At 39.6% G+C, this 24740-nt stretch overlaps 3 protein-coding genes across 4 annotated transcripts; 1 reads left to right on the forward strand and 2 right to left on the reverse strand.

Annotated features, from left to right (window-relative positions):
* Positions 1-18: 18 nt before the first annotated feature.
* Positions 19-480, reverse strand: LOC117489751 (cytochrome c oxidase assembly protein COX14 homolog). Its single transcript, XM_034139279.1, has one exon. It carries the CDS (start codon positions 468-470, stop codon positions 297-299), a length of 174 nt encoding a protein of 57 aa, XP_033995170.1. The 5' UTR covers positions 471-480; the 3' UTR covers positions 19-296.
* Positions 481-2171: 1691 nt separating this feature from the next.
* On the forward strand, positions 2172-5241 carry LOC117489754 (pre-miRNA 5'-monophosphate methyltransferase). The gene is made up of 2 exons (XM_034139282.1): positions 2172-2401; positions 3416-5241. Exons 1-2 carry the CDS (start codon positions 2198-2200, stop codon positions 3959-3961), a joined length of 750 nt encoding a protein of 249 aa, XP_033995173.1. The 5' UTR covers positions 2172-2197; the 3' UTR covers positions 3962-5241.
* ppp4r1l (protein phosphatase 4, regulatory subunit 1-like) lies at positions 5045-24576 on the reverse strand. Of its 2 annotated transcripts, XM_034139281.1 has the most exons (20): positions 24466-24576; positions 22026-22070; positions 20355-20484; positions 18773-18879; positions 18126-18268; positions 17798-17944; positions 17067-17174; positions 16078-16143; positions 15807-15965; positions 14739-14863; positions 13384-13889; positions 12989-13290; positions 12710-12796; positions 12415-12600; positions 11129-11290; positions 10581-10681; positions 10208-10328; positions 9573-9707; positions 8869-9010; positions 5045-7102 (listed from the first exon to the last, which is right to left on the reverse strand). In XM_034139281.1, exons 1-20 carry the CDS (start codon positions 24470-24472, stop codon positions 6957-6959), a joined length of 2925 nt encoding a protein of 974 aa, XP_033995172.1. In that variant the 5' UTR covers positions 24473-24576; the 3' UTR covers positions 5045-6956. The 2 variants fall into 2 exon arrangements, with proteins under 2 accessions (XP_033995172.1, XP_033995171.1); XM_034139280.1 differs by lacking the exon at positions 24466-24576 and having other exon boundaries at positions 22026-22104.
* Between the last annotated feature and the right edge of the window lie 164 nt (positions 24577-24740).

Genomic DNA, 24740 nt, shown 5'->3' on the forward strand with positions numbered 1-24740 from the left:
TTATGAATACAACATTGCTTTGTGTGGTTAAAGCATTTAATATATTACAATACAAACAATTGTAGCCATCCTCTTTTCTGATACACTCACAACATGGATTTTACAGAAGCCTTTGAAGCAATATATTCTTGCTTGATGACATTTTTATAAACAACATCTTGCTTGAGAGGGCACAATACCCACACAACAAATCACTTTAATGTCCTGAGAAGAATGAACATCTTCATGATTTAGCGACGGACCAAAAGAAAAGGGAGGAATTGGAAATGTCCACATGTGCAAAAACAAGAATCATGTCACTCATTGAGGAGAGCCTCCTGGTTTTCTGCTGCCAGTTTCAGCTGCTTTTGCTTCTGCACGAAGCGGTACCCTCGCATCACACACATGTAGCCTCCGTACACCGACAGCAGCATCATCGAGGCAGTAAACGTCCTGTAGCCGAAGTCGGCGATGCGCTTCCCAGACACCATGTTGAGGATCCTGAAGGACACAAAGTCAGAGCAAGTTCAGCATCAAAATACTGTACAGAAAGTAGAGATATAAAATGACTTTACTCAGGTAGAATACTACAGGGGTGGGCATTAGGGTTGTCAAGGTATTTATTGTTTCTACAGGATTGTTATAGACAAAATATTCCATGAATATGATATAATGGCGATATCCAGACCTTTTTTGTGACATACTATGACCGTTTTAGGTCCTTTTTGTTTACTTTTCTTGGGGCACAATACACCGCCTTTTTATAGATAATGTTCAAAAGATACTTTTACTACACCCCAAGCATATCAGGGGGGAATTCTCCTCTACTTACTACATTTATGACAGTTGTAGGTACTGATTGATAGATGTATATATCAGTATATAAATACAACTAACAAAAGCTTGTATCATTGTATTGTTAACTAATTTTTATTTGAAAAAAAACAGCCATGTTTGAGCCAAACACAGCTTGCTCAGATTTGCAGGTAATTTTGAGTTTGTTCTTATAACCTTAAATAAAACTCACTGCTGATTATTTAGGCTGATATCATTGAGACTGCTCGCTCACACCAAGCTATCTGTAGCAGTTGATGATAATGTGAAGCAAATTCAACTATTCGGAGTTTTTTTAACAGTCCATTATGTTAAATATGCTTTAAACCTTATAACACTGTTGCTTTTGCTAGAATCATACATTTCCCCTTGATCGCTACAGGCTAGCGAGCGGTCGTTTAGCTGTGTTCCTATACAAGTTAGCTCACTATTTGATCATCTTAAAAACACGTAGAACTAAGAGCAAGAACTTAATGAAATGTTATTTTACCTTTTTGTATTGAAAGCGATAAAAATCGCAGGTAGTGAAGTCGCAGTTGTACTTAATGTCAGCACACAGACATGTGAAGTTAGCACCCAAGCTAACTAACCTTCGCTTTCGTAAGATACGGAAAGACTGAGGGGACTTTTCTCTTCTTCAGGCAAATCTGTGAGCGCCCCCTGCTGACCTGGAGCAGACACAATGTTATCAAATACATTGGAAATATATAATGAAAATGCGTTTACAACAATGCTTTTATACAACATCATTATATATTATGTATAAATACATTTAAAAACAACAACACTTTGTTTGTGTTTTTGCCATTTGAAGAAGTTTCCTTAAGTCTCATTTAATTTCAATATCTTTCAATAGCTTCCATATCATGTATGTAATATAATGAAGCATTGTTTTTACTACACTGGACCATGGATAAGAACACTGGACAAGTAGGACACAGATTTTAGTTTTAGTTTTTAATTATATACAGTGTTGAGAAAAGGCAGGAGTTGTTTTCTTTATTAAGTCTCACATATTTCCAATGGTCCCATGTGACTTCAAATCAATGAAGCTTTGTATTACTACTCTTTAAAACACCTATTTTCATTGGTCATCACTTTAAGATGTAGTAATACACATTATACAATAAGTATAATCTGTATTAGCCTATACAATAAGTATAATCTGTAATAAAAAATCATTAAACGTATTAAAGACTTTCAAATATCTGACACAGCTGCTCTCTCTTTTTATTAACATGTATCTACACCATGGAAATTGAAATGCCTCCATGAGGTATTATATTGGTGTTTTGGTGTTTTCACAAACGAAGCAGGAACGTTTTTATATGACTGCAGCCTCATGTTTTCTACCCGGACGTATTTTGAAGGCGCACTCTTTACGATGGCAACATGCTCGGTAGATATAGCTGAAGTTGAAGAAATGAATGACCCAGGAGCCGCTCCTTATGGCAACTTTATCAACTATTACACATTCAATCCTCCGGAGAACCGTCTGAGCCTGATTCCCGCCACGTTACTGCAGGATTTAGGCCTCAAAGACGGCCCTCAGAACACACTGATCCTGGACGTGGGCTGTAACTCTGGGGTATGAGACTCTTCACATGTGTGTTTAACCGTTTGGTCTGGAATATTCTTTATATAATGTAATTCTTGAAATAGATTGGGATTCATCACATGTTGAGACAACATTACACAACATGTTCTACTCCTAGTCTGTTTACAATTCATACATTTGTATGCCATTACAATAATTCATAGTATAACATAAACTATGTGAAACATATTAAAAGTCAAAGTACAGCATTCATTAAGTTTCCATAAAAACAATTATGGTATAGTATGTCATTAAAAATGTCTCTGTCATAGTCTTTGTCTCTCCAAAAAAAGTCATAGTATAATAGGCATTTTAGAAATAATAAAATAAATCATAATATAGTATTCAATAAAAAGTCACAGTATTTCATGTCTTTTTTTAAATAAATGTGAAGGTAGACTGATCCTATAATGAAAACTCATTTTAATACACAAACTGTCCCTATAAAAGGTAAGTGTTGAGGTACTTACTTGTAATTGTACCAATGTATGCTATTTATACTTATATTCTTCTACATCTCACATGAAAAGATTGTACTTTTTACTTCACAATTTCTTTTGACAACATTAATTCACTTTACAGATTCAGGTTTTTAATTCAAAATAGAATATGATAAGTTATATTGTATTTTTATGGATGAATCTCCCAACATTGTATACAGATATTGATATAAACCCCACATAAATCAGCCATTCCTTATAATGTAGCTTATGGTACTTTAGTTGTATTTCGACGCTAATACTCATGTTCTTTGTTGGACAGTAAGATAAGATTTTAAATGCATGACAGTGTATTTTTACATTGTATTGTTGCTCCTGTTACTTGAGTAAAAGTTCAAAGTAATGTTATGTTTTTGTACCAAGTGCCTCTGATGTATATGGTAATCCAGAACAGCATCATCGCATCTTTGGGAATCATGTTGATACTCTGAATATAATTTGAAATGAAGTTGAATCCACATTTTACATTATTTGTTTCTCCTTTTTCTTCCCCTGTGAATGACAGGATCTGAGTGTGGCCTTCTACAAACATCTGGTGCCTGTGTCTGAAGAAGAGTCAGACAGGAGGAAAGTTAATCTCCTGGGCTTCGACTTGGATGAGACTCTCATCCAGCGGGCTCAGCAGAGCAACCCTCTGCCCAGCAGCATCTCCTTCATCCCTCTGGACATCACTAAAGACGCCGACCAGCTGCAGGATTACCTCAACCAGCACGGCGGCTCCCACTTCCACCTGTGTCTGTGCCTGGCCGTCACCATGTGGGTGCACCTGAACCACGGAGACGCCGGCCTGCTGCAGCTACTCTCCCACCTGGCCTCCATCAGCCAGCACCTCCTGCTGGAGGCTCAGCCCTGGAAGTGCTACCGCTCTGCAGCCCGGAGGCTGAGGAAGCTGGGCCGCTCAGACTTTGACCACTTCAAGAGCCTGAAGATCCGCGGGGACGTAGCAGAACAGGCCAGGGAGCATCTGGAGAGACACTGTGGCATGGAGCTCATCCAGAGCTTCGGCAGCACCACCTGGGACAGAAAGCTGCTGCTCTTCAAAAGGAGATGAGACTTTTTTTATCTGCTGCACAAGGGCTGCAGGTATATGATCAGGAAGACCAAAAACAAACATTTCATGGAATGGGAAGGATTCAAGTTCAATTGTTAATCTGCAATGATTATAAAGGTTTATTGTTAAATCACTTTAAGAAATGCCTAACAATTTCTGGACGATTTGACGATTACCGTTTGTTTGTCCTCAATGACAGTAAACTGAGTATTTTTGTTTTCTTGGTTGGGAGAAACAAGCTAATTGAAAATGCAACTCTGCTCTGGCAACTGCTGAGTGACATTCTTCATATATTTGTCGACTGAACTATAAAAAAAATGAGGGCTGCAATCTATTTACATTTTTGGTTTATCTTCAGATGACTTTCTTTTCATATTTGGTCTATAGAAACATCAGAAAACTGTAAACAATGTCTTAACATTTTTAAATACCTTGTTTGATCCGGCCAAATCCTTAAGATATTCAGTTTACAGAAATATATAGAACAGAAAAGCAGCAAATCCTCAAACTGAATAAGCTGGGATAAGAGAATACATGGAATGTATGGGTACAAATACATTTAATCTTAAACATTTACATTTTTTTTATTTGTATTATCATTCCAACTATTATTTCAGATAGATAAAGAAATCTGGGATATTTGTGGTTAAAACCTCAAAATACATAGATGTTTTGTGATTAATTTATAATTATGTTTTTATTTCATCTGCCTCAATGTTGATATGAATTCATTTAACTGAAATATGTTCCAGATCAACTTGGTATACTATAATACGTGTGTAGGTATACAAATATAACTTTACACATTAAATTAAAAAGCAGCTACATATTTCTGGATCATCTGACCGAACAGGGTGGTGCACTCAAACACAGATCGCCCTGCAATGTTAGAGAAAAATAGTGTATCCACCACGTGATCTGGATCCGCTCCAAAGCTAAATGAGGTTTTCCTTGGTTCCTTTCAGTCTCATGAAAATCAGGCCAGTAGGTTTTCTGTAAAGCTGCTGAAAAACAAACCAAACTCAATACATGAAACTCTGTGGCGCAAGTAATAAAGCAGGAACTACAAAACATAATCAGACATTCATTTTCATCATTTTAATTACAGAATACTAAAAATAACATTACATAAAATGTCTTTTTAAAAGAAACCATTGAATATTACAAAGGTTGTAAATTTTGTAAAGTTAGGATATAAAATCTTTGAACAGTGGTGCATAATTGAAAAGAAAAATAATTTTCATAAAATGTATATATTAACTGTTCTACTACATAAAAAATGAGATGGACACAAATCGCAGACAGACGAGATGAGTAGACACCGCCATTACCGCGGTGAGCTCTCCTTTCGAAGGAAGAAAGACTTGAGATGCACAGCACACACCACAATCAGCTTTAAGTTCTCAAGTTATGTCTATGTTCAAAAAAAAAAACAAGGGTTACCATTTACAACAGAGGAGAACAAACGAGCTCGAGAGACTACAAAAAGTGACTTGGTGACTGCTCCCAATATTCACACACATCTCGACTAAACTGGCCTTGGTTCCATACACGCAAACCGTTTTTTCCACAGGTTTAAGCTGTACAAAAGAGTTGCAAAATGTTGAGAGACCATGTACTTAAAATCATTTCACCAAGAAAAACGGGGAAAGATGATGAGTCAGTCTCGTCACACAGCCATTCCTATATCCTACTGTACAACTGGTCAGTCAGATCCACTGAAAGCTACCATGGTCACAAAATTCAACATCAGGAGGTCAACTTTAAGGAATTGGAAGAGACTATACACAAGAGGAAGGTGGAGGGGGGGGTGCTGAGGGGAGGGGGAAACATGCATAATCCAACAGTGTGCTTGCTTTCTTCCTCTTCTTTCTGAGATTTGAGTCACCCCGTGTCACTCCGTCATGAGCCCTTGTTAAGATGTTTCAGACGAGGACATTCAGAGCCCGTGTGATGTCCCTCTACATGTACGCCACACTGGCCAGCCGTGTCCACACAGAGGTATTTCTATTGGTCCCCTGCCGTTTGGGAGACGCGTTGTGTCACATTTTTGGTAAAACACACGAGGAGGGGAGGAGGGGGAAAGAGCCATCAACAGTTTATTAACTTTCAAAAAATGTCATGATATGGTTTTAATGGAGAGTTACGCTGAGTGACAGAATCCCCGCTCCTTCTGTGCAGTAGTGGTTCAGTGGCCCCTGAAGACCAGAGGGTAGAGAAATGCAGGTGAAGAGGAGACAGTAGGCGGGAAACAGACGATAACCCAGAGGACATCTCAGGAGACAAGGGACGCCTGAGAGAGGAGATATTTAAGAGGAAATGAGGCGCGAGACACCAGCAGAGCTACTTGGTTTGGCTGGTCTGTTGCTCAGAGAGCTGGAGTTGTCTTGTTTTTCACCAGGGATCCTGCTGCTTATCACGTAGCTAATAATGCTGTTTAGGTTCAGATGAGTCCCCCTGAGTTAGTGCACACATCAGAGTCAGGCAGGCCTCGCCCGCTTGTTCGTTAAGAAATCCACAAAAAGAAGCATTAAGAAAAAAAAAATCAATTCAGCAATTTTATATCAAGCTTACAATTAGCTTTGAAGAGAAAGAGCCCGTCGTAGTTTTACAAGTCTGTGATTGGGGGAAGGATTGAGTTGCTGTTAGTGTGGAAGAGGGTGGGGGTAAAGTTCATGTGTGAATACGGCGGCTCGCACGAAGGGAGCTAACCTCTGAGTCCTGCTCATTTTCTGAAAACTCTGAGAAGTATGCATTTGTGTTGTGAATGCAATGTGCGCTATGTAGTGCCCAACCAGGGCCTGGGTTGTGTTATTCTGTTCTCTGATCCTCTGACATGACTCCCAGCTGGTGTTGGTGCAGGTCTGCCCAGCAGGCGAGAGGTTGGGGATCTGGTCAGGTGCTGGTGTTGCAGGTTTTATGCCGACTGTGCATCAGTCAGACAGACAGGTAGGTAGACAGGCAGGTGGGCTGCGATGGGACTCGGAGGCTGAGGCTAAATCAGGGGAGCCGTCTCCATCAGGCCTTTGTTCGGGTCCAGGCTGGCGAAGAAGCGCACGTCCCGGTCCTTGTCCGACTGCAGAGCCATCACCGTCTCCTCCAGCTCGTCAGAGAAGGCACAGCCCGGCTCCTTGAAGTAAGCTGCACACAAAACACAAGACTCAGTTAGCTTAAAAGGTAAATGCAAAATCCACTTTTTCATGTCATTTTCTACATAAAGAGATTCTGAAAGTATCAGGAAAAAAAATTCTCTTTTTGTCCTGATCCATTTATATAAAAACCTGTCTGAAAATGAGCTGATCAGATTTTGGCCACTTTATGATGTCATAACGATTTTTTTGGCTTGTGTAACCATTAGCCAATCACCAACCCTAACCCCACCCCCCCCACCTTATCACCTGAATCTCCTCCTAGAGCACCAGTGTGTTCTTTTTAACCAAATATCTCTCAGATGTGGCTTTCACACCAGCGCTTTTCCCTTTCTAGCTCCTAGCTAGAGCTTTTCTGGTTCAGCTCCGGTTTCCCTTTTCAGCTCCCGCTCTGTTCACACCGCCCAGCTGCCGCTGCTGCGTCATTACGTCACGTTTACATCGCTGATTTTCTCCCCAACGGAGCTCACAACAACAACAGGGGGGGACTGCGTCGGGTCGATGATCGTGTTGCTTTTAATCATACGAAGACAGATTAAATTAAATAACGACTTCTCCAACCTTATACTTTTCTCCAGAGTGCCGTGGTTCATTGTTTATTAATGTGTTTCAGCGGCATTTACCGACCGCTGCAGTGCTGACTGCTCTTCCACGGGAGTGTATTCTCCCGTTAGCTCCGGGTTAGCTCACACGGCTCTAAAGTATTCACTGTCTGACTGTCACACAAGCAGCTGATACATATCCCCAGTTCCCCTTAAGTGAATGTGTGTCAGTCTGAATTGACGCTGTTTGGCATCACAACTCTGTTATGAAAGTTTCTCTGGTATAACATGGGTGATGTTAGCATAGCAACCGAAGCTAAACTGACTACTTGCTAAGCCGTTTTCTACAGGCACTTTTTACCGGCGTATTTTTCATTATGATTCTACTTGTGATAGTCGGACATGACAACCTGTGCAGCCCATGTATTGATTCCATCCGATAGCTGCTATAATACAAAACAAAACGTCTGCCTGCTCTCCACAATGATCAATAACAGCGAACGGATGGTCAAAGTAAGGTACAAATAAACAGAATCACACGAAGCCTGGTTAGTGTTGCCTGACTTTATAAAGTGTTTTTTTTTTTTTATAAGTGTGTGCCTTCTAGTCACTTTACTCAGCGCTACTGCTTGTAGGCAGGCATGACGAGACTCTTCAGTCGACCCATGTTCAGGGGAGGTGGGACGCCGCCTCTAGCTCCGAAGCTCTTGCCTCTAGACCGACAATCTTTTGGAGCTGGAAGTGAACCGCATTCCGGAGCTATGACGCGGCGCCGCTGCGGTGTGAACAGGAAAAACCGGTACTTTTCAGGCTCCAGCTGAAAAAGCGCCGGTGTGAAAGGGGCAAGAGGGGCTTGGGGGAGTGGCTACTTATTTTCATCTAAAGGAGCCAGGAGAGAATCAGCACTTTTGAAACAGGGCTGAAACAGAGGGGATTATGGGATGCTACAATCTGTTTGGTATTTGGAGCCAAACACTTCAGAGACATGTTTTGTATTTATCTGAGACCTATAATATATTGATGAAAAACCGTATAATAGGGGACCTTTAAGTAAAAGGCATGGGATGTGTCAACAGAAAGAGGTGTTAGTTAAGAGTCAGTTGATGGGAAGATGGAAAAATATTGAAACACAGTAACGTATTGTCCCTTTTGGTCTGAACTGAATTGTTGACTCCTTATCCTGAAAAGATGAATTATTCCGTTTATTTGCACTGACCTTTCTCCATGACGCTCTGTCGTAGAGCCTTGGCTACCAGGACGCGGACATTGGCCACCGGGTCAGAGGAGAGGCTGAGCAGACTGGGCAGCAGGTGCTGGCCAAACTGCTCCATGGGCATGCAGTCCTCCTCCACTATGGCCTGCATAAAAAGGAGGTCACATTAAAAAACAGTCACACAGACAGGCTGCCGTTAAAGGAGGCGAGCGAAACACAGGAAGAGAGAGTGCAGAGGCGTTTGGTGAAGATAAACCAGTCTGATGAAATCCTTTTGATCAGTCTGCTCCTGTGACAGAGACATGCTGATAAACAGCTTCATGAACTACACGTTTCCCACTATATCATTACTGTAATACATAGCTAGAGTTCTCATCTTTCATTAGCTTTTCTAACGTAAACAATACATTCAAATAAAACAGCCGGTGTCGTGTTTTTATACATTTAATTTACTTATGACATTTTTATACGCATAACGCATGTCTTTTAAAGTAAGTTTTTAGTGAAGAAAATTATGATTAGAATGTTCGAGACAATAAACGGGGTGAACATTTGTTTTGCCATTTCCTTCTGTAGCTCGGATGACCATCAGATAAGCAGTCTGACCTTGACAGCTATTTATGGAGTTGAAAAACAGGTAATGACACTATGAAGAAGATGCCACCATTTGTAGCTGCGTAATGTAATGCGAGATAAGAGCTTCATACCTGGCAGATGAAGGCAAAGGCTTGCCGCCCGACCCACTTGGGACAGTGGCAGAACCTGACGGTGAGTTCGTTGATGAAGTTCAGGCCCAGATCATCGGCCCCACATGCATACAGCTTCTGGAGGATCTCTACAACCTGAGAACACAAGAGGTGATGAAACACATCAAAACAGGGTATACAAAAGCAGTTCATTGGTCAAAGAAAGGCTTATCTGTGAATACTACATTTTCAATATCGATCGATAATTGGACCAATAGCAGAACAGAAGAGCAAAAAAACATGAGATTAAGAGTTGAGAAACTGTCTGCATATGACTTAATGATTGCTGCAAAGCATGACAATCTCAGACTGCCAGACAACATTTTAACATTTAAAAAAAATGTCTTGTCGTCTTTTTTAAACGATTAGGCTTAAATATAATATGAAGCTTTATCAAATAAGACCATAGCAGGTGTCGCATCTTCAGTGTCATTGCAACAAACTTAAGATGATCAAACATCTATCAGCGCATTACATTATCACACACCCACATCCTGTCCTCAACATCATCTATCATTGTGACTCATTTCCTGTTTTCTGACCTAACCATCCGTCACACCGGCAAAATAGACCCTAATTCAATATTGCACACTTACCAGTTTGTATGAGATCCACCTGACCTCTGAGACTTTGTCGGAGCAGAGTGTGAGCGCTATCTGTCTGAGGTAGTCATACACGTCGTAGTGGCTGTACAACTCTATGATCAAGATCAACTGCCTGGAGAGGGACAACAGGAGAGAGAGAGCACTTCAGTCAATGAACTGCAATTTGAATATTATATTACAAAATAAAATAAGGTGGTCATATTGACAGAGAATTATCTGGAGCATTAAATCTAACAAATAATTTGTGTTATGATAGTCAAATGTAGCCTTGTCATAGGGTACATGATCAAGGCACAGATAAGAAGGAGGTTTGTTAAAATATACATGTCATTATTCCCGACAGGAAGAGAAAGAGGGGACGTACTCTGCCAGCTCGTATCTGAATCTCCAGTTGCGACTGTTGTCCGTCACCATGAACTCCTGCAGCTGGTACAGGTATTCTCTCCTCTTGTCCGCGTGCAGCAGCTGCAACAACAACATTATCAAGCTTAGAAGTCTGGTAGTACTACCTGCAAAGCAAACCTATCTGACTTGAAAACCAAAAACCCTGAAACAAGTGCACTCAAATGTTAACAGTTCTTTGAATTTAACATTTAAAATGTATGTCCTAATCTGTTTTGACAGTTTAGTTATTAGAGGGGATAGAGAGCAGTGGGACATGCAAAAAAGCTCACAAGGCCAGAATTGAGCCCAGAACGGATGTTGCGGTAACATTTTATGTGCTCTAAACATTTGGCTAATAATGTGCTCCGTAATTCAACTTTTACATTGTTGAAATGTAATTTCCTTAACGGACACTTACAAGCCTCTTGCCTGGTTATTTTTAAACAGTAACCAAGACCAAACCAACTCCTCCTTCTGGCAAATAGTGTCCTCACACTTGAATCAGTGTGTATAAATGTGTAATCTCACCTTGAGGAAGTCGTAGAGGTGTTTGAGCACGCCAATGCGGACCTCGTCCAGGTCTTTGAGGAACCCGTTGAAGATGGGCACCAGATCGGCGGCTGTCAGCTGGTCTCCCAGGATCACTGCCAGCTCGTGGATGGAGAACGCCAGAGTACGCCGCACCTTCCACTGAGGGTGGGGGGGGGGAGGAGGGGAAAGAAACACACAAAGATTAAAACACCAGCCCTGAACAAGCACGTTTTTATTTTTAAAGGTTGCTTTTGGGAGGAAATAGAAAAATAACTGCATATTGGTTTATATTTACTAATGTTGCAAGATGATTCTAAGATAAAAATGCCACTCGAGTGACAGCAATGAATAGACGATTGTTCGGGGCAACGTTGTCATGCCAACAGTCACATTTAGTACTGAGATTAGGTAATGAGTGACGCAGTGCTGTCACACTGTCTGTACTGCTGCCGCCTCGAAGTGAGGCAACGCTTCCCCTCGCTGTTCCCTTTCTTGCTCACGTTGTCAAGCGATGCATTTGTGGAACAAGTGCAATGTTTCTCAAATCAAATAATCATGCACATTGTTGGTTGTTGGGATTCCTACTAACATGATTGAGAGAAATTCGGTAGTTAATCGATCGCAGATGGCGTCGTGCTCGCGGACGGATAAAAAAAGATTAAACCTCAATGGGTCGCGCTATATACTTTGGCGGACGTTAATATACCTGGGCGGCCCGCCCAAGTAAAGTCTATGTGTGGGGAACCCTGCTGTATGTCAGTGCTATATCCGATATAATGAAGCTGAAGAAAACATTGATTCAGTGACTTCAGCATAGCCATCCAAAGAGTCAGACGAAAAAAAAAACAGAGCTTCAGTTTGTTTTTGAATGAACCCAGTTACTATATAAGAGATTCATTGCCTCACAAGGCAAGCATCGTATGTCCAGAAACGCTCCTCCACACGAATCAAGGTAGACAAATGGCAAGCAAATAGATGTATATGCTTGCCTGATTCAATTGACCTTATCCAATCATTGGTGTCAATTTAAAAGTTCAATTAAAAGAGTATTTGTTATCTTAAGTTTTTTCATTTTGACAGTTGTGCAAATAAGTTATTAAATTAAGCAATCACAAAGAACAACTTTGTGACAGATTCTTAGGGCAAAATGTATTTTACTGGAAACTAAAACAATAAAAGATAGAATGTCTTTAAGCCCCAACATCTAGACAAGTTGAATATGTTTTCATAGTGTTAATCATGAACACAAATCTACCCTCAGAATTCCCCCTTTCTCTGCCTACCTGCACATCAGTAGCGAGGGTTTCGTACGTGTCCTTGAGGCAGTGCCAGTTCTGCCGCCCTAAAGTGAGCGCCACCCCCGGCAGGCTGAAGGCACAGTGTTTAGCGATCTCCGTATCCACCGTCTGGGCCCGGGCCGGGTCCGTCATGGAGAGGTACTGGTCCAACAGCTGCTGGGGGATCACATTCTGGGGATGGGGAATACATAAAGAGTGTGATGATAAAACAGGAATTGAGAAGGTATTAAATAATCCATGTCTGTGCAAGTTATCTGTTGTGAAAGAAGTGCTGACTGACCTGGATCTTGGGCTTCTCCTCATACAATGGGCTGTGAGCAGATTCGTCCTTTCCCTCCTCCTCTACACTCTCAATTAGTTCAGACTCCTGAGGAAAATGTAAACAAAAACACACGTTAGGGAACAGCAAGAGCACTACACATTCAGGCGGAAAAGATGTAATGCATTATTGTTGCTGGACTGAAATGATAAACCCTTGCTTCAATTATGATTCCATCAACAGTCCACTATATGTTGTTACACAGCTGACTTAATCTGTAAAGATGTGATCGTCTCGTACTAGAATAGGGGAGTCACGAGGAGACTCTTCCTGGTCCTCCAGGGGCTCCGTCTGCGTCTCTTCGTCCCCTTGCTCCTGGACAGGGCTCGACACGGGCTCGGCTGCAGGAGCTTCCGTCATCGGCTCCTCTTCTGTGGGACACTCTTCACTCTCAGACTGGACCTCCACACATTTGGTCTCCACTGACGGGCTCTCTGTGTTTTCCTCGGGCTGCTCTTCCTGCTCGGGTTCAGTGAGGTCTTCGTCTTCGGGGTCGTCGAGCTGGACGGCCTTCAGAGCTGCTGACAGAACCTGGACTTGGGCTGGAGGTAAATTCACATTAACAAGTCAATCTACATGCCAATACAAGTCTTACTATACAGGTCATCAAATTATTTCTGCCTCCGTTCACCCACCTTGTACATCGGGGTCATCAATGTGCGGTTGCAAACAATCCAAGACCTTCTGGATCTGGTCGCTGGTAGCTTTGCCAGGACTCGACTTGGAATCAGGACAATCCGGTTCCTCTACCTTCTCGTCTTCTTCCTTCTCTTTTACTACCTCTGATTTTTGACTTGTTAGCATCTCCAGCTCCTCGCTGATGTCTGGTAAAGGAGATCTCCAATAGTTGAAAGAATTAAAGTTCTCGTCTGTCTGCTCCATGTCTTTTGTGTTTTTAGCGTTGTTTGTGGTCGTGGGGCTGGCGTTGCTGTTCGTGAATGTGCGAGTGAAGCCACTGTGCATCCCTCCGGGAACAGAATGGTTGTCATGGTAGTTGTGCATTTCATCGCCGTCGGCTGTCGACACATGCTCTGGGGACGGTGTGGCCCGGCCGTCCTGGTTGGGAGGCGTGTGAGCGATGGTTCTTCCCGTGTGGCAGCCGCTGATGTCGGAGCAGTTCAGAGAGTTTAGGGAGCAGTCACTGAAATGAGAGTTACAAAATGTTTAGGGATACTCTAAATCCTTATGTTAAATATAGAAGTAAAGAACAGAGCTTATACTTGTCATTAAAGCCTTTGCCAATGTTAAGCCCTGGCATTATTACTTAAGCCAAATCAAATGATTAAGTACCACTATGAAGATAGATAAGGTCAAATGTATTCAGAATAATCTGTGAATAATCTGTTAACTAGCATTTATCTGATGTTAGAAAAAAAATCATATTTTATAAATGTTTTGTCAAGTTTTAGTTAAAAGTGTCAAAGTCTAATCATGCGAGTCTCATCTTTGTCAAAGATGCCAAAACTATTGATGTTTGTATTTTTAGTAATCAGGGTATATTGACAAAGAACATTGTGTCTCTGTATGTTCCCCAGCACTGCTGCCGTCAGTCCTGCTGACTGTGCTCATTCTGAGCTGCTCGCAGAATCAGTGTTTACTCGTCACCTTCTTATCTTAAGTTTGGAAACAGGGTTTCTTGATGACGTATTAAGCCATAGATTTTGTTATGAAAATGTATACTGGCGTCAACCTCAATTGTTTTCATTTCCATGCTTAGGGAAATAAACCTTTAAACATAAAAAGAAAAACTGGTCTGACCTGATCAAACCCAGTCATTGAAGAAAATGACTCATCGGATGGATGATGCAACGTTTTAAACTGTGTCAGTGCACAACACAAACGTGTGCAGTGCCTTAGCATATATAATAAAATGTATTCATGGGATGACAATACCATTTCTGACAGAGTTTGAGCTGCTTATGTACACCATTCACTGTAGCAAACCCACAGTGTTGGTTGTTGCAGTGGTGATGAAGGTGAGGGGTTTTACCTGTCTAATGTACACCTGGGGAGCTCTAGCAGGGCGCCGTCCTCTCTGAAGTGAAAGCCTGTGCTGGAGGGATTGGCAAAGGTGGAGATAAAACGTCCCAGAGACTGAAAGGCAGCCTGTCGGACCTAAAAGTGAAGCAGAGGGGAATCAGTCAGTTTCATCAAAACTTAGATTACAAAAATTAAAATTAATAAAGTTACTATGTTGAGCGTCACTTTGCGACCCAGTTGCATAACCATGGGAATAAATGTTTGGTGTGCCTCTAGCCAACTTGGTTTGGTGGTCAGTCTATTTGTCTTTCTTTATATTGTATAAATAAAATACCAATATATCAATCTGTTGTTCTAAACATAAATACACAAATGTCCCAAGAAAACATCTGAAGTTTGCAAGTGTCATTATCTTGTGTGTTCTCCGTGACGCAGAGGTATTCATAGACATAATGAATGGAGAATTAAATGAATTCAAGCCAAACCCGGCCCTCTTCGGTAAAAAAAGAAAAAGTAATCTCTGCAAGAACTGACAGTGACAGGCATCGACAGGCTTCTGGCACAGCGGACTCTCACCCCTCACAGTCGACACATTGGCCTCAAGCACATTTGTGCTACGCACACAGACAAGACCACACATGTTTATCTCTGCAAACTCTCCATCATAAATGTATGGGTAAATGCTAGTATTTCACTCGTTGAGAATCATTTTTGCAGAACATTTTAAAATACACTAAAACTGCAGGTGAGGCGCTGTGACTTTTAAAGAGATTTTCCATTCCCTATCAATTGCTTAACACTTGTTTTCAACAATCAACCATTTTTTTCTTCTCTATATGACTTTTAAGAATGTTCTACATTATACTGAACATTACGAAAAAGAAAACGAAGACATGTATTCTAAATGAGATAAAGGACATAGCTCAAAATCAGGAACAAGAGGATGCATAAAGTGATGAGGAAAACTGCTCCATTTTCATCATCAGACAGAGGAAGCTACACAAAAACACACTGGTGCTTTTATGCAACAGAATTGAACATGTGAGTGTGTGAGTGTGTGAGTGTGTGTGTGTCTTACCCAGCGAGACTGGTCACTGATGAGGCTAATGAACAGGGGGGACAACTTTGCACGTCGCACCTCTGGAGAGGTAGAATTGGAGACCATCATGAAGCACTCTGCACAGGCTTTTCTTATGCCCCACAGACTGTCTGAGCACAGATCAAAGAACTTGGGCATCTAAAAGAATTGAACAAAATGTCAGTTTCACCTGAAAATCTTAAATGGCAGCAATTTGAATCTGTAATGTTATATAATGAAGATTTTAATAGGGGGTTGTGGAGCTTCTCACCAGTAGTTTTTCTGTGGCCTCCTGACCAACAATAGAACAAAATTCTCCAAAATTGGCAGCACAGACCTGTAATACACAATTCAAACAGTACAATGATAAGCAAGGAAAAGACAAATGTTAAACCATGAACAACAAACCATCTCAACGAGAGGTTACACACTTTCATGGTGTCTCATAAGAATACCGCAATTATTAATTGTAATAAATAATCATAACATAAACTGGTCACTTTACTAAATCTTATCTAGCTTGATCACTCAGTATTTCTTAAAATATGTTTTGCTATTATCCACACTGCCTAACGCCATGGTCCCAAAGCCACACGATTCATTGTTTTTTTGGTTAGATGTTTGATGGTGTGTTTTTTTCTCTCCATACAAGACAGTAAAACATAAAACAATAAACTCATCATTATTTCAACTTTTTCTCAAGGTTAACATAAAGTGTACTTTCAAATCTTAATCATCAATTTAACTTGTGTTCCAACATAACAATACCTGTATAACATGGTTACAAGTTAAAGTGTCTCTATTTATTAAAGCAATTTCAGACAAACTGTATTTCTGCATTGTATGCAGGATTTGTAGGTTTTTTTTGTAAAAATGTAGGACCATCAAAGTTAAGTGTCAAAGAAAAGGAGGATTTCTAACTGTACTATAGAAAAATACAAAAGATGTGTAAAAGAATATATAAAAAAATGATTCACAATGTTTACCTGCCTTTGCTGTTTCTAAATACACTTTCCCAACTGGCACCAGTTACACCAGAGAATTAACATTCCTCACAGAAAACAAAAGCGCAGTGTGGGCTAAAACAGAATTAGGGCTCCCTCACATTGTTTCTGAATATGTTCTGACACAATTCACCTCTGTAGAAAAATGGTTGTTCATCTGTGACTTATGGTATCAAAGTCAGAGGTAATTTAATTTAAAAGTGCTCTAAAGTATCTTGACCTCTGGGGAGGAAAAATGATTTGGAGTTTTTTTTACCTTGCGGACTTGAAAGAGTCTGGCGTCACTGCACAGGTCACAGAAGCGGGGCAGCAGTAGATGCTCCACTGTGTCTTTGCTCAGCATGGTGACAACTTTACACATGATCTGAAAGGAGATGTATGGAGAGCAGTTAGTGCCAAGCAAACTCAGATTGGGCTTCAATAAAGCAAACATCTTTGCTGCAATGAACAATGACTGAAAAATAGCTTACATTTGAGCTGAAAGATGAACAATAATCTAAAAACTGTTGCTCTACGGAAATAATAGAGGTATAATGAGTAGTGAGTGAGTGAGTGTGTGTGTGTGTGTGTGTGTGTGTGTGTGTGTGTGTATTTCAGGAGGCGGAACTTGATTGAGAAAACAGTTTTAAGTGGTTAAAATAAATAATTGAGTAGATATAAATACAATAGATCTTAATTGATAATCAATTAATTGCATTCAATTTATAATTAGGCCTCACATTTTTTATTTTATTAATTCAACAAATTGCCTTTTGTTCTAACTGACAAATCACAGTTTATATAACTTGGAAAACAATTGCTGTTTGTATCCAACCATTAAAAAAAAAAGCTAATTTATTTTATACTGGTTAAGATAATCACAATGATTGATTACAGAAAAGCAATAAAATGTGGTTTTAGCTCAATTTAATTCAGGTCCTTTTCCCCAATAATAAATCACAAACTACATAACAACTTTTGCATAAAAATACCACAGGGGTTTCTTACCGCGACTGCCTCGATTTTGTAGTCATCGTCACAGTTGGGTTCTGTGAGGTCGAGCAGAACTGGACAAACTTTGGTCTCCATATCAGCTTTAGAGATGAGGCCCTGCTCCAAAAGAACAAGCAGCGCTGCCTGGCTCGTCTTCCGCACCTAGAAATAGAGGGGGAACGTTAAAAAACGGTTTTACAACTATTACTGTGAATCAATCTGACAAGTGATTTTTTTTTTCTTATTTGAGTAAAGCTGTGAAAAACAGCATACAGAAAATGACAAGCAGTGATTGTTTCCATGGTAAAAAATGAACTAGAGAAGCGGAACACTTGAAACCTACCTGGTTATTTGGATCCGTGAGGTATCGGTGTACAATGGGCACCAAGTATCTTGAGAACGCTGCTGGGAAGTTGGGTCGACTCTCGTGTAAGAACATGGCGATGTTGGGAACCTGCTCCATTAGTTCAGCTCGCACTGTGGGCTCTGAGTACACACAAAACAAGTATAAGCATAATGTGCAATAGGGCCACAGATAACAATTATTTTCTGGATATTTAAACAACAAAAATAAATAAATTCCATCATCTTTAAGTCCAAGGTAATGTCTTTAAACGTGTTGTTTTGTCAATCAAAAAGCCAAAGATAACCAGTTTAATACAGTATAAAACAGGAAAGGGAACAGCACATTGTCTGTCATTATTGACTCAACAATTACTTTTAATAAATGTACTTACAATGATCAAAATAGTTATGCGTTTGTCAATAAGCTAATCCGTTTCAACTAATCCTAGCTGTTTTATGTACAAACATTAAATGTGAGCATTGCACGCCAACAAGCGTTATGTGCTTGAAACTATGTGACAATTAAATCCTGGTAGAGTTTAATTGCATTTAAAAGAGAAAAATTCAAAAAAGAGCAAAAAAGAGAAACTAGTCAAGTATAGATTTATCCGAGTTACTAAATGATGCAAAGGAAAATTCATCTACCTCCATCTTCTGACATTCTGGCAACTGTCTCCATGACACTGATAAAATCATTTTCATTGTCACTGAACTCTCGAAGCACATCAAGCAGGCCGCGAGCCACGATCTGCCTAGAGAGCAACAGGAGCATCAAGTTAGTAGACGGCCAAGTGGTGAATGCACAGTGCATGGCACACTGCACCGACAGAGCTGTCAAGTGCATTACACGGACACACACAAAGACACACACAGACAAACACACAGACACACATACTGGTAAATGACAGCAGGGCTTGAACCCTGCAAAGCCATGCATGAAAAGCATGAAGACAGGAACTAAACACATTTGTGAGGGCACCACAGGGCAGCGTTAAATGCTTGCAGAGGACTTTAAATACACAGAGTACATCTAGAAGGTTTTTATCGCTACATATATAGATAGTATCACATCAAAAATATATACATAAATCACAATGTGTCATCATTCATGACTTTAAACCTACAATAAACTAGGGCTACTATTGTCAATCTATTGTCATATTCAGACAGAAACCATCCACCCATAGGTCAACATTAAATCTTTGATGTTGAAGTCTTTTGAATTCCTGCACGATTGAGTGAAGGCAGGTATGTGATAAGTAAATACACAGGCATGCAGGCAGTAGTTCAGGTGACTATTAAAACACACACCTGGAGATGACTTGAGATCAGATTTTATGTTGATTTTTCTTGATACAATATAGCCACTATTCAACACATTTCATACAATAAATATGATTAAAATAACATTTAATAATGAGATACTTTTGTGCAACCTAAGATAACATTTAATAAAGCCATAAAACACTTAAATGATTCCCTTACTTCAGTGAAGAATTTAACAAGAATTTAAATTTTACAATTTCTTCTTTACACAGTATAGAATACCACCCAAAGAAATCCCCATAACGTCACGTTTCTTCTCAGTTCCCTGATAGTTTATGAAATTACATGAAAAGTTTTGTTGGATATCTGGCATCTTTTCGTCACTTTTTTGACAAGAAGTGACGTTAGCCAGATGTTTCCTAGATACTAAGTCCGACAAGGTCGCAGATGTTTCCTTGTTGCTAATAACCCACTAATACTCAACATTTGACGGACATGTCGACACAACTGATATCATTGAAAATTCCTTTTTGATTTCTGGAGCTTAACTTCCACACCAAAACAAATTATGTGTTAACTGGCATTCAGGTAGAAAACATGTTTTTTTATTTATATTTACCAATACTGAATAATGCCTAGCAAGTGGGCTTGGGTTAGAGTTAGACTGTAGAATAAATGACTGAATTGGTATTAGTGTGGACATGGTAAAGGTCAGTAAGGATGCAGTGGCTGGATTGAAGCATGATACTGTTATGCGCAACTATACATTAGATTCTAGTGAGTTCCTCAAAACCCGGATTATAATCCCATCTGATATTAAGCATTTTGTTTGTTTGAGTGTTACGAAGTGATTTACACAAACTGAAAAGTGCAACAACAAAAAAAGCTAAATGAGATCTATAAAAGGCTTGCATGCAAAGATGGGTTTGAAGTAATAACATGACCACGGGACTCCACTTACCTGTTAAAGACATTCTCGCTGAAGGCATACTTCTCTAGCCTCCCGAGAGGAGTCAGGTTATCTTGTCCCGCATCGAGGAAGGCTGTGATGCGGATGCCGTCACACTCTGAACCATAGTCATCAAATCCAACTGCGGGATGGAAAGAAAGACCATTTTTATTGTCAAAAACCCTTATCTCTCGAACACAGCTGATGCCTAGAAAATAAATCATTTAAATGAGGGCTAATAGATGCACCACAGTCATCGCAGCGCCACGTTGAAGCAACTGAGTCAGGCTAAATGTCAGAAATGAGGAAACTACAATGGGTAGCAGAAGGCCTCGGGTCTAACTAATGACTCAATTGAATGTTTCAACCAGGGTTTCCTTTAACTGGTTATAACTAGGAAGAATCTGTTTAAGTCGAACACATTTAAAACCTCTCTGGTCATAATGTCAGCTTCAGCTAAATTAATGCGCAAATGTATCTTTTTACTGGCAGCACTTGTAGCCCACGTACAATGTAAGACTGTATGCTATAATTTTGTGATTATTCAAGTTGTGCTGTGAAAGTTCTTTGCTATAAGTTACAAAGCAACATACAAATGGTACATTTAAATAAATGCTGACAAAAACTCTTAAAACTGAAGTGCAAAAATGCTCATTGGCAGTCATTTCCTGTATTGGTTAGATTTGAAAAATGTTTAAATAAAGAGGTAATCACCTTCTTCTGTGTAAAAGGCTAGGTAATAAATAGAAAATAGAATTTTTCAATGAAATATATTAATATGCCACAATACCGAAAAGCCTTGATGATATAATTCCTTATATAGGTTCAAGGTTCTTTATTGTCAAACTAACATAGCTACAGAGTAATTATGTCGTTGAAAATCTTAGGTCACAGGCTTCTCCAACAATGAAACATAATAATACAGATAGTAAAAGTAATACAAAAAGAAAAATAGTTCTAAAATAAAGTGAGAAAAAAAAAAAAGTGGAATAGTGCAGTACGAGTCTATATACAAGTTATTGGAATGATATATATTAGATAGTAGATATATATTACTAAGTAGCAGATGAATGTTATGAAATTGTTTTAGCAGTTCAATTGTTTAACAGTTAAAAAGTGGAATAGTGCAGTACGAGTCTATATACAAGTTATTGGAATGATATATATTAGATAGTAGATATATATTACTGATGAATGTTATGAAATTGTTTTAGCAGTTCAATTGTTTAACAGTCTCACTACCCGCGGGAAGAAACTGTCTCCGAATCTTTTTGTTTTTGCCAGGATGCTGAGGTAACGTCTGCCTATCTCTTGTTTTAAGTTAAATAAACCCAAATTGTTCAGACTTTCTTCCATCTGAATGTGACAAATCTTCTTCACTTTGACAGGAAACTATTTTTTTCTAACAGGAACCATGGTTCCAAACATAAATACACACTGGCTTTGCAGTTGGATCCAAACACAGTTTCATCGCCCACGCTAATGCAGACAACAGGGACTGTCGGGCCTGTATGACGGCTAATAATAGCAAGGCGTAAAAGCCTGAAATACTGTTGACAGCTTTATATTTCGCATGGGTGAATGGGGTTGCCCGGAAAGATGAAACTTCAATACCTCCTTGCCAAAGAGAGGGAGAACACATATGCAAGAAATGTTTTATATTAAAATAAGAAAAGTACTCACAGTCATCCAGATCATCGTGGCCATCTTCAAAGTATAAAGATAGACCTGAAAGGATAAGGCAATTAGAGGGGGAAACCATTGGTGGCAAACGTGTCATCAACATACCATCACTACATACACCACCCCCCCTACAAAATGAAAGGAGCTCTGTGTAGTCAGGTTTACAGGCTGACAATTACCAAGAAAGGACAAAGTCTTCTTCACTAAGATTGACAATAGATCACTCTGCAAAACTGAAACTATGACGTAGTTGGTATAGTCATGAGTATGTGGAAGACATCAAAACAAGCAGCCACATATAAACCTAATGTTCTTTTGGATCCTAAAAAAACAACTGCAGATCCCCTTGTCAATTAGTGGGAAATTATCAAAAAAGAAATGTGTACAGAATGAATGAGATTAGGTTATTTGGTTGTCACTGGTCATTTTGGTTATGTATTGTGGGCTACTATAAATCTTTAATTTTTAGGATCATCTTATGTGAGGGTACTTTCTGATTGACTATCATCCACAGCAGTGATGCTCAATATAAGGCCAGCAAAGATTGGGTGCTGGTTGGCCTGTCAAAAATGTTCTAATTCACACTGAGGAATAAATTGATTCACTATGGGAACTTGTTGATACTTTTAATTTGTAATGTAAGGTGACAGATTGCATAAAAGTATTATACCAAGTTCATTTAGTTAAGTTTGTCAAATTAAGAATTTGAAAGAAAGACAAGTTATTTAAACTTTTGTATTGAATTATTATACCAATTGTCTCAATCCCCTTTATAGTTCCCATAACTATTTTGTAAATACAGTAATTAGTACCTCAATTGTTAGTTTTAAAGCTGCCTTGAATTGAACAGAAGCCCATAAAACTTGCTTGTCAAAATCTTTACTAAGCAGCACCTAACCTTCAATTGTTGCTGCTGTGACACTTTTGATCAACTAGGTTGGTTTCGATCTATATAGGTTTAAATGAATTCGCTAACATCTTTTGGATCATTAACACAATGGTGTGGCCCAAATAAAAACTATAAATTAGGTAAAATGTATACAGAATAAGAGTATGTGGCTGAAAATGACATATCAAGTGTTATTCCATATAGTCATTAAGTCCGATGTCATGTTTTTCCTGATACTACTATACATGCATCATTGTTAATATGCATTTTGAGCTACTGCTGTGTATGATATAGGGTTGCAACTACAGATTATTGTCTCAATTAATCAACCATCGTTTAGTCTGCAACATTTCACAGAGCCAAACATGACGTCTTCATATGTCTTGTTTTGTCAGACGAAAAGTCTTAATTCCCAAAAATGTATAGTTTACAATATGACAAAACAGGACATCATCTCTTTAGAAAGGCTGATATCATGGCTTTACTGCTTGAAAAATGACTGAAAACGATGAATCGATTATCAAAATACTTATTCATTGACTAATTGTTTCAACTCTAGTCAAATAAACCAACTATTTAGCCTTAATGGCATATATATTATGTTGCCTAAAATACAAAGCAGATTCTCAAAATTCCCCCAGAATCCTTTCTAATCTAGTTTCCGTGCCAGTATCAGCCAGTCCAAAGTGTTAAACACAAACTGGAAATGTTAGAGGATAGCTTCAATGTGTTAACAGATGTGTTAGTGTGATAACGTTACAGGCCAACATTTCTAGCAGGCTTTCCATCCTCGTTGAATTTAACACAACACAGTTTATAGGACAATAAGTCCGAGTAGTGTATTCAAAAGAGGAGCCCAGAAAGAAGTCCCAGAATGAGACGCATGTGCTGGGACAGCTAACGCCAGTGTTTACAGCTGGGCATGCAGGGGAATGTGCTCCAAATATAAAAACAACAACTATCTCGAAAATACATATCAAACGTGTTTTTAGCATGGGTGGAGTAAATAGCGCTACGTGTGCATTAACAACACCCCCAAAACATGTTGGCAAACAACAACATCTCCCCTTTGTTATGGTATAAAATGAGGATTTGGTCAGCTTATGGCTGAAAATGACTTTAGCAACTCGGCTAGCGGTGGCTAGGTCAACTCGTTAGCCTTTGCTATGACAACAGTTCGATAATAAATACGACTGAAAGCATGCGGTACTGTTTAATTACAAAAGAGAGTGGTAGTTAGTAAAATAATAAACATATACGGAGTAGTTGAATGGTTAAATGTAGCCTTATAGTCTCACATTTCGATACCCATGAGTAGCTTTCGTTAGCTAGCTGGCTAGCAGTGCTAAGTTTGCTAACAAGGCTTGTCCAGCGCTTTCGCTTGACTTGACTCGCCTTTACTAACACTGTGCCTGTGAAAACCACACATGCAGTAATGTGGGAGAGGCTATTTAAAAAATGCATAATCCAAAGACCACAATGCAGCTGTGTAAATTCCAGCACAGTGTGAAATTATTATAGAAAACACTGTTTGAAAAGTGCCATCATTACCTGCCATCTTGAGTCTCGGCTCGGCTCTGCGGCTGCCGTCCCGTGTGGGCTGTCACCGCCGCACAGCTGTCACTCAAACACGAGAACAAACTACTTCCTGAAGGACGCTACTTCCTGATGCTTGCTGGGATTGACCCGTAGATTATCTTGTCAATAAACAACCCAAAACGATAACCTTTCCTTAACTCGGGCACAAACTCGCCATAACTAAAAATCCGCCTGTGCGCTTTGTGTGTTTTTCTCCAAACAAAAAAGAGCCGGAACAGTCACGTGAC

The sequence above is a fragment of the Trematomus bernacchii genome, unplaced genomic scaffold (assembly GCF_902827165.1).
Source record: "Trematomus bernacchii unplaced genomic scaffold, fTreBer1.1, whole genome shotgun sequence".
Taxonomy (NCBI): Eukaryota; Metazoa; Chordata; class Actinopteri; order Perciformes; family Nototheniidae; genus Trematomus; species Trematomus bernacchii.

Coding starts and splice junctions, on each gene's coding strand:
- LOC117489751 (XM_034139279.1), bottom strand. CDS start 470: ATGGTGTCTGGGAAGCGCATCGCCGACTTCGGCTACAGGACGTTTACT.
- LOC117489754 (XM_034139282.1), top strand. CDS start 2,198: ATGGCAACATGCTCGGTAGATATAGCTGAAGTTGAAGAAATGAATGAC. Junction 2,402..3,415: donor ACGTGGGCTGTAACTCTGGG/GTATGAGACTCT, acceptor TGTGAATGACAG/GATCTGAGTGTGGCCTTCTA.
- ppp4r1l (XM_034139280.1), bottom strand. CDS start 22,104: ATGGTTTCCCCCTCTAATTGCCTTATCCTTTCAGGTCTATCTTTATAC. Junction 17,945..18,125: donor TCACGGATCCAAATAACCAG/GTAGGTTTCAAG, acceptor CTCTATTTCTAG/GTGCGGAAGACGAGCCAGGC. Junction 9,011..9,572: donor CCTTTGCCTTCATCTGCCAG/GTATGAAGCTCT, acceptor CTTTTTATGCAG/GCCATAGTGGAGGAGGACTG.